Genomic DNA, 12,685 nt, shown 5'->3' on the forward strand with positions numbered 1-12,685 from the left:
GTCAGAGCAGGAAACGGGGAAATAAAATAAGCCCCTCACCTTCCTCCTTCCAGCTCTACCTCCCACCCCAGCAGTGCAGGGAGACAGGGAATGGGGGTTATGGCCAGTTCAGTGCTCAGGGGGAGGAGTGGTTCCCCTGCTGCACCGTGGGTCCCTCCCAAGGGAGACAGGTCTGCAGGAGCTTCTCCCATGTGAGTCCATTTCAGGGGCAACAGCCCTCTGCAAACTGCTGCAGTGTGAGTCCATGCCAGGGACAACAGTCCTTCCCAAACTGCTGCAGCATGGGTCACTCTTCCAGGAGTGCATTCCTGCAGGCACAGGCTGCTCCAGCCTGGGAGCAGGGCCCCTCTCTCCATGGCTCTCCTGCAGGGTGCCTGGGTCTCCAGGGCCTGGAGCACCTCCTGCTCCTCCTTCTGCACTGACCTTGAGGTCTGCATAGTTGTTCTTCTCACATGTTCTCCCTCTGCTCTCCTCTGACTGCATTTAACACTGCACCACAATCTCTATTTTGATTTCTTTTTAAATCTGTTATCACAGAGGCATTGCCACCATTTGTAACTGGCCCAGCCTTTGCCAGCAGCAGGTCCATTTTTGAAGCCACCAGGAATTGGCTGTGCCAGACACGGTGGAAGCTTCCAGCAGCTTCTCACAGGAGCCATCCCTGTGCCCCCCTGTGAAATACAATGCTGTGTTTTGTGTCAGGTACATACAGGGAACGTGTGTATTTGTGATTGTGGTATGTGTGGAAACTGTCCATGGGACAGTTATAAAGACGAATTCTAATAATTACTGAGGAAAGTAAAGCATGGAAGAAGGCCTTTGAACCTATCTTTTGTTCGTAATTAACCTTTATAAGTCTTAAGTTGATTTAGGAGCATTTGAATTAAAGCTTTAAGGATGTTGATATTTGACAGGAACTTTCTGCTTCTAGCTAAGCCTTAAGGAGTTTGGCAATAATAACCTGTTAAAGTATAATTTTAGAATATTGCTTGTAGTAAGGATCTTTGAAACGATAGCTTTAGAATATATAAAAAGAAACATGCTTATCTCACACTTCAACAAAACAGTGAAAAGCAGCTTGAGAAAGGAAGATGAGCATCAGCTCAAGGATTAATAGTTTCGACCAAGGGAAACTGGACATCACTGTTTTGAGATTTATAGTCTCTGTAATTAAAAGGTGGACCCACATCCGGAATCTGGATCTCACCATCTGGGAGATTTCTTCCTTCTTTCAGAAACCAAACCACCAGCATCTGGGGATACTCCTTTCTGGGATATATCCTGAGAAAAACTAAATCCCAATAGGTATGGAATTGGGAATAGAAAACTTGGGAATAGAAACTTCTGAGAAAGCTGATGAGTACCCCTATAAATGCCTGTAAGCCTCAACTATTGGTGTGCAGTTGGAGGGAAAACTTCCCCCACTGTACCCGGCGCTGTATTGCTCATACTTTACCATATTAATTAGTGACTTGATTGCTGCTTGAATATTGGCCTAGTCAAGCTTCTCATTTATAACACCCCTGTGGTGGGAGCTGGGAGAGAAGAAGGGGACGCTGGCCTGTCCCTCAGGGGAGGCGTGGCTCATTTGCATACAGCCGGTGCCTCCCAGCTGAAAACTTTCAAACTGAGTGTTTTTCTGGGACACAACATTTTTTACAGGCTGATCCACGTTTGGTCAGAGGCTTTTCTCTGGGATTTGGGGTGCCTGACTCCCCTCACGTGCACCAGTGGTGTGGGGGATTGGGCTCCCAGAGGTGCTGCCTCTGGCCACAAGCTTGGAGGGGATGGGGGTGATGTTGAGGAGCAGAAAACAGGAACATTGGAATTTGAATCGCGGGGTTGGCGGGGGGAAGGTGGACAGCGAGCATCGCTCCCTTTTTCTGGGGAAAGAAGACTCGCAGATCCGGGATGGAGATCCCTGGGAAAGCTTCTCCTTCCCGCCGCCGGCGTGCAGTGGTGGTTCTGGGGGGAGAGGGACAAAGCGTTCGGTCACTCCTGCTGCCAAGGCACTGGCAGCACGGTGGGGGTGGACTGTGGGAACAAAGACCCCGCCCTGCAGGCCAGGTCTGGGCTGTTTGCCCTGCCCACAGCCGGGTTTGGGGGCTGTGATCCCCCTACCTGGGCCCGGGGCACCATTCTTTGGAAGGTGGACAGAGCTACCAGCTCAGAGTACTGGAAAGCCACGAGTCAGACTCAGCCCAAGTGATTCAATTAAGGACAGTGGCCAAGGCATTCCAGAAATTTTCTCAATATTGTTTGATAAATATCAATGGATTTCTTTTAATAGTTATTAGTGATTTTTCTTCAGCAGTTCTTTGTTTCAGGATTCTGCAAGTCTGTTTCAGGACCAAAAGGGACCTTCAGGGATGTCAAAGATCAGCACCTTCAGTGACTGGGATTGTACTGGGATACTACGGGGATCATACTGGGAGCAGCTGGGCCCATGCTGGTGTAGACTGCGATCACACTGAGGGAGACTGTGATCATACTGGGATCATACTGGGATGGAGTAGGAGCCTGCGAGGGGCAATTGAGACCATGCTGGGGGCAAATGCGATATACTGGGAGCAAGTGGGATCATTCTGAGGGTGATCAGGAGCAGCTCTGAGCAACTGGGATCATGCAAGGAGCAACTGGGAGGAACTGGTAGTGACTGAGTGCATGTTGGGGGTGATTGGAAGTAACTGGACTTACACTGGGATGAACTGGGATCATGCTGGAGGTGACTGGGATCGTACTGACAGTGTGAGTGCAGCTCCAGTGAGGCTGACTGGCAGTGGTTGTGAGCAAATGGGATCAGGCTTGAAGGAACTGGGAGTGACTGGGAACCTGCTGGGAGTAACTGGAATATGCTGGGAGTGATTGAAACCACAGTGGGGGTAAATGGGAGCAACTGAAACCACATTGGATGATGATGGGAGCAGCTGTGCCTATGCTGGGGTCATACTGGAACTGACAGGCATCATACTGGGAGTGACTTGAAAAGTATTAGGAGTATCTGAGAATGACTGGGATCCTACTGGAATCTGACTGGGAGTGACTGGAAAGGTGCTGGCTGTGACTGGAACCATGGCGGAGGTGACTGGGAGCAACTGGGCCCACACTGGGAGTGACAGAGGGTCACTGGGCAGGACTGGAATCATACTGGGAGGATCTGAGAGTGACTTGTGTCATACTGGGGGGGAGTGGGTGCAACTGGGATCATCCTGGGAGCCACTGGGATCCTGACTGGAGGGTAATGGGAGCTACTGGGCCCATGTTAAGAGGAAAATGTGGACATATTTTCAAAAGTGGGATCAACTGGAAGGTACTGGAATCATGCTAAGGGGACTAAGGACACAACTGGGGCAACTGGGTTCATACTGGGAGCAACTGGGACCACACTTTGGGCAACTGCCAGAAACTGGGATCATGCTGGAGGCAACTGGGAGGAACTGGGAAAGACTGGGACCATTCTGAGCTAACCAAAACCTCACTTGGCCATCTGGGATATGCTGGGAGTGTCTGTGACCATACTGGGGGGACTGGAGCCACACTGGGAACAGCTGGGACCATGCTAGGGGCAAGTGGGAGTAAATGGGACAATGCTGAGAGGGACTAAGACTATTCTAGGGACAACTGGGATCATACTGGGAGGAACTGGGAACAACTGGAACTATTCTGGCAGGAACTGGGATCATACTGGGATCACATGGGAGCAGCTGGGTCCATGCTGGGTGAGACTGGGATCACAATGGGGGCAACTGGAATCATACTGGGATTTACTGGTAGTGGCTGTGGGCAACTGGAATCAGGTTGAAAGCAACTGGGAGGAAGTGGGAGTGACTGGGAGCATGCTGGGGATGATTGGGGCATACTGGGAGAGACTGGAAGTCATGAGGATCACACTGGAGGCTACTGGGGTCCTGCTGGCATTGACAGGGAACAACTGGGATCACACTGGGGGCCACTGGCATCATTCTGGGAGTGACTGGGATCATACTGGGATTATAGGGAGCGTCAATGGACCCTGACTGGGGTTACTGGGAGCTACCAGGCCCATGCTGGGAGCTGCCTGCGCACACACTGGGAGGAACTGGGAGCAACTGGGAATGACAGGATGCATGCTGGTGACAACTGGGATGTCCTGGCAGTGACTGGCATAAAACTGGGGGCACCTGAACCACTCTGAGGTAACTGGGAGTGCCTGGCAATGACTACAAGAATGTTCAGGGCAACTGGGATATACTGGGAGTGCCTGAGACCATGCAGGTCATGACTGGGACCACACTGGGAATGTGCTGGGGGGAACTGGGACCACACGGCGGGCAACTGGAGGCAAGTGTGAGTGACTGGGGCCCTGCTGGGAGAGACTGGGATCATCCTCGGATCATCCTGGGAATGAGGAGGAGCAGCGCGATGGCTCCAGCGCTGGGGCTGGGGGCACTCCTGGGGAGTCAGGGGGGAGTGGGACCTCTGGCACCGGGACCTCCCCTGCTCCCCTTATCCTGCACAGGGACCCCCTGAATCCCCCTGTTCTGGACATCAGGACCCGCTGCTCCCCTTTTCCTGGCCATCCCATGGCTCCCAGCCTCCAGACTTGCTGTGGGCTTGACTCTGGGACTCCCTGGAATGCCTTGGACCTCATTCCTGCCTTTCCCAGCCCCCAGCCCCACCTTTGTGCAAAACCAGACACCCCCTGAACTCCCCCTTTCCAAACATCCCGGGTGTCCCCACCCTGGTACCTTCTTTTTGGGAAACCCTGGACTCCCCTTTCCTGGGCTCAAGGACACCCTGGGACTTCCTTCTACCTCTCCACGTCCCTGCCCCCCATTTCTGGGACCCTGAGGCCCCCCTGCACCCCCCTTCCTGAGAGCTGAGATGCCCTTTTACCCCTTTACCCAGCACTGAGCCCCCCCCCCCCCCCCTCGGCTATGCCCTGCCCCTGTCCCTCAGCTGTCCCCTGTCCCTCGGCTCTGTGGGGCCAGGCACAGCAGCAGGATCCAGGGCAGCCCTGGCGGAGAACAACCCTAAGCCCCAGCTGGGCCAGTTCCCCCAGTTCCCCCCAGGTCACTCTCAGCATGGGCCCTGTGGCTCCCAGTCACCCCCAGGATGCTCCCAGTCACTTCCAGTTACACTCAGTATGATCCCAGTATCATCCCAGTCACTCCCAGTATGATCCCAGCATGGTCCCAGGTGTTCCCATTCACCCCTACTATAGTTCCAGGCACTCCCAGTATGTTTCCAGTCCCTCCCAGTATGATTCCAGTATGAACCCAATCACTTTCAGTATGGTGCCATTTGCCCCCGGTATGGTCCCAGTCATTCTAAGTTACCCAGTACGATTCCAGTCACTCCCAGTATGATTCCAGTCACTTCCAGATACTCCCAGTATTCTTCCACTAACTTACTTTATGGTTCCTCTGTGATCCCAGTCACTTCTGGTCTCTCCCAGTATATCCCAGTTGCCCCCAGTGTGTTTTCATTCACTCCCAGTCGCTCCCAGTAGCTTCCAGCATGATTCCGGTTGCTCATAACCAATCCCAGTCACCTCCACCATGATTCCAATCACTTCCTGTATATCCCAGTTGCCCCAGCATGGTCCCAGTTGCCCTCAGCCCTCTCCTGTTCACTTCCAGTGTCATTCCAGAATGACCACAGTCAGCATCAGAGTGGTGCCATTTCCTCCCAGTATGATCCCAGTATGGTCACTCCCAGTATGGTCCTAGGCTGAAGCCAGTCTGATCCCAGTTACTCCCAGCATGGTCCTAGCTGCTCCCAGTCTGACCCCAGTTGCTCTCAGTGGCCCCTAGCATAGACCCAGTCACTCCAAGTATGATCCCAGTATGAGTCCACTCTGATCCCAGTCTCCCCCAGCATGGTCCCAGTCAATCCCAGATGCCCCCAGTGTAGACTCAGTCACTGCCAGTTGCTCCAGGCACCCATGGCCGAGATTGGGTTCCACCTCAAAATTGCCTAAATCCAAAGACAGCTCCCAGACAAAATCTGCCATTGCTGACAAGTCTGGCTGGCCTTCGCCTTGTGAAGCTCTCACCTGCCTTCCAAACACTGGGGCTCTGTGCTATGGGAAAGACCTGTCCTTCTCATCAAGGTGCACATGGCCAGAATTAGGGTTCCACCTCCAACATTGCCTGTTGTGACAGACTGGAGGAGATTGTTGGCTCAATACATTTTGTGCACAGGGGAGGAAGGGGCAGGTCCAGCCCTGCCCTGCCCTGTGACCCCAATCCCCGCAGAGCCTCTATCCCAGCCCAGCAGTGGCTGCCAGTCCCTGGCACAGCACAGGCAATGCTCCACAGCCACCTCTGCAGCCCCCAGCCCAGCTCCTGAGGGACCAAATGAGCCCAAGTCCCACCTGGGGGAAGGGCCCAGGAAGACCAAGGGGTATTGAAGGCTGACCACAAGGCAAGCACACATCTTGGCCCTACCTCCTCTTGGAATTTCTATGTGAGCAGTGCTGGAATCCAGGAGTTGGTAGCTGTGTGTGTGCTTCTCTGTATCCCTTTTGTCTTTCTCTCTTTCTAATTCCCTCTTCTTGCAAATTTTGATTAACCTAAAATTTAAAAGGCTTAGAGTTTGTGAAGTTGAATGGGCCAAATTCATTCTTTGAGAAGTGGGGGGTTTTTTTGTTTTGTTTTTTTGATTGAATGTCCTATTAAACCTTTTGCGAAAGCTTCTCTGATTTTCCAAATTTCCCAGTAAAGTCTAGTTTGCTGTTTTGAGCTCCTGAGAATCTCTTGTTAGTATTTCTCCAGGGAGTCCAGCTCAGAGGACACAAAGAACTTGAATTCCTTTTAAATGTCTCCTTGAGAGACTTGTTTGGGGAATGGGGGTCAGGCTTGTCTGTCCTGCTTGGCCCAGCCCAGGCAGGGCTTTCCCAGCCACATTCCACACTCCATTGCCCAGCTGGAGCCACTGGTGCCTCTGAGTTGTGCTGCCCCAGCCCCAGGGACGCTCTCCTTGTCTGCCCATTCCCCCACGGTCTCTGGGCAGGGATGGCCTCAGTGGGGGCTGCTGACATCCTCAGCACCTTGGAGGCTGCTGCTGAATTTTCCTGCTCCAGGGGCTTGTTAGGCCTTCAGCTCTTCAGTGCAGGAATTCAGTGTCCCAGGGCTCATTAACATTGTGAACACCTGAACAAGCCAAGCCTCTGGGAATAATTTGATTTAATTTCCAAATCTTTTGTGGTTAAGTAGATCTCAGTAGTGTATTCAAAGTGAATACATGATATTTAAAAAGACAGCGAGAATAGATTTTTTAGGTCTTGTTTAGTTTTGTTTTCCTGTTCATAAATTGATATATGCAGTCTCCTATTGTCACTGAATCCAAGTATCTCCTTATGCAGTCTGAATAGATATGAAAATCAAGACCCTTCATGGCTGACAATCAATCAGACTCTGTCCTTACCCCCACCCCACCATTTCCCCCATCCAAGGCCTGGCACTCAGAGCAGCCTTGTGCAGATCTGAGCTCCCTCCAGCCCAGGCTGCACCTGCAGCTTTCAGCTCCTTGGCTCCAACTCCCACCTGCTTTCCTTGGAGAAGGAGCTGCCCGAGACCCAGAGGGATGTTCATTTCTTGTCAGCCAACAAAGCCAAGGGAAGGCACAGCTCCATCAAATGCAAAAGTCATTCCTCTGCTGGATAATAAATCCACTTTCCACAGCAGACAGTCTCAGAGAAATGGAAAACATCTTCTGTGCCCAGCACAGATCTCAAGGTCCCCCAAACTCTCCCTGCCCTGATTCTGCCTAGATTTGCTCTTTGCACACACAAGTCACACACTGAAGTCAGGAGCTCCCTCCATGCCCAGTGGGAGGAAAAGAGAGAAAGGGAATGAAGAGCTGTGCAGAACCAAGGTCCAAGTGCAGCCCCTGCAGTGGGAACCACAACTCATCAGGTTTGTGTCCTTTGGGCTCAGGGACTGGTGACACTCAGAGGCACAGAAAGGTTTCTTGCCAACAAACACAAGTTGAACATTTGAACAGTTTAATAATGATCACAGCTCTTCCCTCAGCTCACTGTGATGTCCCAGCAGCATCTGACATGTCCACTATCCCCCAGGGATTTCTGTACAGGAACAGTTTTAGACAAAGACATACGATAAGATAATTCTGTCATAGATATAAACACAATTAAAATTATGACTAATGATATATTTATTTTAACTTCAGAATGATTGGGCAACTTCCTGCAGCTCACAGCATGAAACCAATCAGTTGGGTGGGCACAGAGCAGGCTCCTCTCTAGGGCACTTGCCTGTTTGCAATGCCTTGCACAGGCGCTGGCCCTGCCCCACAAGGCCTGGCCTGAGTCCTGCCCCTGCACGCTCAGCCAGGCTGAGATGGACACTGATGGTTTCTGGGCCAGGCTCTCTGAGCCCAGCCCAGCTCCCTGCAAGCTCTGCCAGCTGCCCTGAGCTCTGGGCAGCACCAAGGGCCTCTCCCCAGCCCAGCCCAGCCGGCTCTGGCCCCACAGCTCTGCTCAGGCCAGGCTGCTCTGGGCACTGCCCCATGGCCTCAGCCCCTGGCAAGGGCACAGCAGCAGCTGCAGCTGCCACAGGACTCAGCCCCAGCCATGGGGGAAGGGGCTTGGCCAAAGCCAAAGGAGGCTCCCTGGCTGCCCTGCTCCCCTCTGCCTGAGGTGCTGAGAGCTCTGCAGCCCCTGCTGCCATCCCATCTGCCCAGGGCAGCACAAGAGCCCTGGCCTTGGGGCCCTCAAGAGCTGCTCCTGCTCCAGGCCCAGGGCCCATGCCAAAGCTGGGGCAGCAACAAAGCTGTGCCCATTTCTGTTCATTGCTGCTCTGATGGGGATGGATCCTCAGCCACTTGGAGGTTGCTGATGAATTTTACTCTTCCAGAGGCCTCTTCTATCTTGAGCTCTTTATTTCAGGAATTTAGTGAGAAAATCACAAAACATTTGTTCAAAACACCTGAACGAGACAAGCCCTTGAGAAAAAATTAGGTTTTCAAATCTTCTGTGGTTAATTAGACAGACTTCAGAAGTTAATTCAAAGTTAATATATTGTATTGGGAACAATGCAAAGTGAACAGTTTTTTCCTGTTTTCTATTCTTGTATATAGATTGATATCAGCAATGTCCAATTGATATTGACCCAGAAAACCTCCTACTACAGCCTGAATAGGTATGAAAATCAAGACACTTCATGGCTGACAATCAATCACACTCTGAACCCACCCCCTCCCCACCATTTCCCTCATCCAACCACTGGCACTCCTATGGATCAGGAATGGCGTGGCCAGCAGGAGCAGGGCAGGGATTAGTCCCCTCTGCTCAGGACCTTGAGTGCTGTGTCCAGTTCTGGGCCCCCAATTTAGGAAGGACATGGAGGGGCTGGAGCGTGTCCAGAGAAGGGCAACAAGGCTGGGGAGGGGTCTGGAGCACAAGTCCTGTGAGGAGTGGCTGAGGGAGCTGGGGTTGTTTATCCTGGAGAAGAGGAGGCTCAGGGGAGACAAGGCAGTGTCAGGGGAATGGTTGGACTTGATGATCTCAATGGTTTTTCCACTCTTGCTGATTCTGGAATTCTCTGAAACCACCCTTGGAGCAGTTGCAGGATGAGCCCTGGGCCTCCTCTTCAGGAGCTCCAGCAGCCCAGGTCCCTCAGCTTCTCCTGCCAGCCCCAAAGCCCATCCTGTCAGTCCTGCAGAGCCTCTGCAGCTCCTCCTCACTGCCCAGAACAGGGAGCCCCAGAGGCAGACACAGCAGCCCAGATGTGCCCCCCTGGCCTGGGGTGCCTCTGGCAAGGGAGCAGCACCAGGCACTGCAGGAGCCTGCAGACGATTCCTGCAGCACTTGTAGGATGATCCTGCTGCCCACGGGACGTTCCCATGGTGCCAAGTCAAGAACTGCAATGGGGAGTGGGGCCAGAGAGGAAAGGGCAAACAGGGATGGGCTTTTTGCAGGGTAGGGAACAGGGGTGGGCAATAGGAAGAAATCTGGATCAGGAAAGAGGAAAGAAAGCAAAGGTGAATCCAAGGAAATGCTGAGGGCAGTTTGGGGGTGGCTGCCAGGCAGCCCTGCCTCTGAGCAACAGCGTCTGCAGTGGGACAGGAAACTCCCAGCTGATGGGAACAAACTTTCTGGCTGACTGCAGAGGCCAGGACAAAGCTGAGTGGTTTCCCTGGTGTCCCCCAGCCCTTGCTGGCCCCAGGGGCTGATGGCATTTGTGCTCCCTCAGGCTCATGTCCCCACACCAACAGCATGGGGGTGCTCCCCCTGCTCTGTGCAATGCAAACAGGGGCTGCTGAGCCAGTGCTGCCGTGTCTGTGCCTGCAAGGATGGGGCACCTGTGTGAGCTGGGGGAGAGGCCAGGGCTGCAGAGGGGGGATGTTGTTGGCAGCTCCATGAGGACGCTCTGGGACGCTGCCCTGGGCTGTCCAGCACTCTGGGGATGGATCAGCCCCTGCTCTGCTGCTCCTTCCCATCTGCCCCAGGGCCCTTGCAGAGCCCCAGCCATGCTGGTTGCCCCCAGCCTGCCCAGGCCAGCCTGGGGCTGCTCACAGGGTTTTCTGTGCTGAGCATTGGCCTGGGTGTGTTCTTGAGAGAGCCTGGGCAAGGAGCCTGGAGCCCCAGGCCCTGGGCTGAGGCGTCAGCGCTGCCCCAGCAGTGCCCATGGCCTGTCCCTGCTGCAGCCCCGGCACCGCCACCCCCAGGGCTGTGCCCGGCCCCGAGAGCACTCAGGCCCTGCAGCAACACCAGGGCCACCAGGGCAGCGGGGCAGGGCCACGGCAGCAGCACTGGCAACACCAAGTGCTGCTGCTGCTGCTGGGCACAGCTGCTGGGCCAGCACTGATCTGCCCCCAGCTCTGCACACAGACATTGCTGCTGCAGCTCCAGAGAAGGCAACGAAAGGGCATCTCTGCAGAACACTCTGCTGGGAGATCCTTTAGTTCCTTTAAAGCCACCAAGAGAACAGCCCTTCATTGACAGAGTCTGTGGTCACAGGGAAGGTGGAGAGAAACAAAATGACCTATGTCACAAACAATAACATTACTTTGTGGACAACATTAAGAAGTTAAACTAAGAAAAAGGACCACCAATATGAAACCAAAAAGAAGAATCAAAGATGACTTTTATTACAAGTGATTTGCAGAAATTGACCATCAGTTTAATGGTCCTGAAACCATCCAGTCATCAGTCTCTTCACTGCAGCCTTGAGCTCCTGGTTCCTCAGGCTGTAGATGAGGGGGTTCAAGGCTGGAGGCACCACTGAGTACAGAACTGACAGGGCCAGATCCAGGGATGGGGTGGAGATGGAGGGGGGCTTCAGGTAGGTAAAAAATGAGGTGCTAATGAACAGGGAGACCATTGCTAGGTGAGGGAGGCAGGTGGAAAAGGCTTTGTGCCGTCCCTGCTCAGAGGGAATCCTCAGCACAGCCCTGAAGATCTGCACATAGGAGAAAATCATGAACACAAAACAACCAAATGCTAAACAGGCACTAACAGCAAGAAGCCCCAATTCCCTGAGGTTTGAGTGTGTGCAGGAGAGCTTGAGGATCTGGGGGATTTCACAGAAGAACTGGCCCAGGGCATTGCCATAGCACAGGGGCAGGGAAAATGTATTGGCCGTTTGAAGGAGAGCATTGAGAAAGGCACTGGCCCAGGCAGCTGCTGCCATGTGGGCACAAGCTCTGCTGCCCAGGAGGGTCCCGTAGTGCAGGGGTTTGCAGATGGACACGTAGCGGTCGTAGCACATGATGGTTAGAAGATAGAACGCAGCTGCAATGAAGAACAGAAAGAAGAAGAGCTGAGCAGCACATCCTGTGTAGGAGATGTTCCTGGTGTCCCAGAGGGAATTGTGCATGGCTTTGGGGACAGTGGTGCAGATGGAGCCCAGGTCGCTGAGGGCCAGGTTGAGCAGGAAGAAGAACATGGGCGTGTGCAGGTGGTGGCCGCAGGCTACGGCGCTGATGATGAGGCCGTTGCCCAGGAGGGCAGCCAGGGAGATGCCCAGCAAGAGGCAGAAGTGCAGGAGCTGCAGCTGCCGCGTGTCTGCCAATGCCAGCAGGAGGAAGTGCCTGATGGAGCTGCTGTTGGACATTTGCTGGGGCTGCACATGGGAACCTGTTCATGAGGAAAGGACAGTGAAGAGTTTGAGGAGATGTCTATAACCAAAATCAAAGCCATTTCCCATACACCCTCTTCTTAAAACACATGGACACACTTGTCTGTTTAAGAGTTCTGACGTTTTCTTTTTAAGCTCTCCCCATGTTTCTCCTGCTCTTCCAGGATATCAGAAACCCTCGGCATTTCTGCTGCCCTTGGTATAACAGAGTGAGTTCCCTGTGGCAAGATAATGAGTGGAGACTGGAGGGAGAAGGTCTCACTTGATTGTGTTTGGAGTTTCTTTGGGCTTTCAATTTTATCAAATGGAGAGCCCAGCTCCACATTTATAGCCAAGGTCTCACGTTGCTCATTTCACCAACCCAGCAGCATTTTCAGTGTCAGAACACCTCTGCCTTCCCTCAGCAATCCTATAACTCAGAGATGCTCTAGGACAGGTTTGCACCCTGGATTGGAGCTCCTAGCCTGGACTGAAATCTCAAGGAGATTTCAAAGTGTCCTTATGATGGCATTGGATTGAGGGAGATGCAGCTCCTTCCCTGGCTGCACTGACAGCATTGCCCAGAGCCGGGCACTGGGGACAGCGTCACCCTGAGCCAG

At 53.3% G+C, this 12,685-nt stretch overlaps 1 protein-coding gene across 1 annotated transcript; it reads right to left on the reverse strand.

The window, feature by feature from the left end:
- Positions 1-11,129: 11,129 nt before the first annotated feature.
- Positions 11,130-12,062, reverse strand: LOC135460945 (olfactory receptor 14J1-like). The gene has a single exon (XM_064737920.1). The coding sequence runs from the start codon at positions 12,060-12,062 to the stop codon at positions 11,130-11,132; it is 933 nt and encodes a 310-aa protein (XP_064593990.1).
- Between the last annotated feature and the right edge of the window lie 623 nt (positions 12,063-12,685).

The sequence above is a fragment of the Zonotrichia leucophrys genome, unplaced genomic scaffold (assembly GCF_028769735.1).
Source record: "Zonotrichia leucophrys gambelii isolate GWCS_2022_RI unplaced genomic scaffold, RI_Zleu_2.0 Scaffold_133_125366, whole genome shotgun sequence".
Taxonomy (NCBI): Eukaryota; Metazoa; Chordata; class Aves; order Passeriformes; family Passerellidae; genus Zonotrichia; species Zonotrichia leucophrys.

What these genes read in the sequence shown, in the direction of transcription:
- LOC135460945 (XM_064737920.1), bottom strand. Translation starts at nt 12,062, where the DNA reads ATGTCCAACAGCAGCTCCATCAGGCACTTCCTCCTGCTGGCATTGGCA.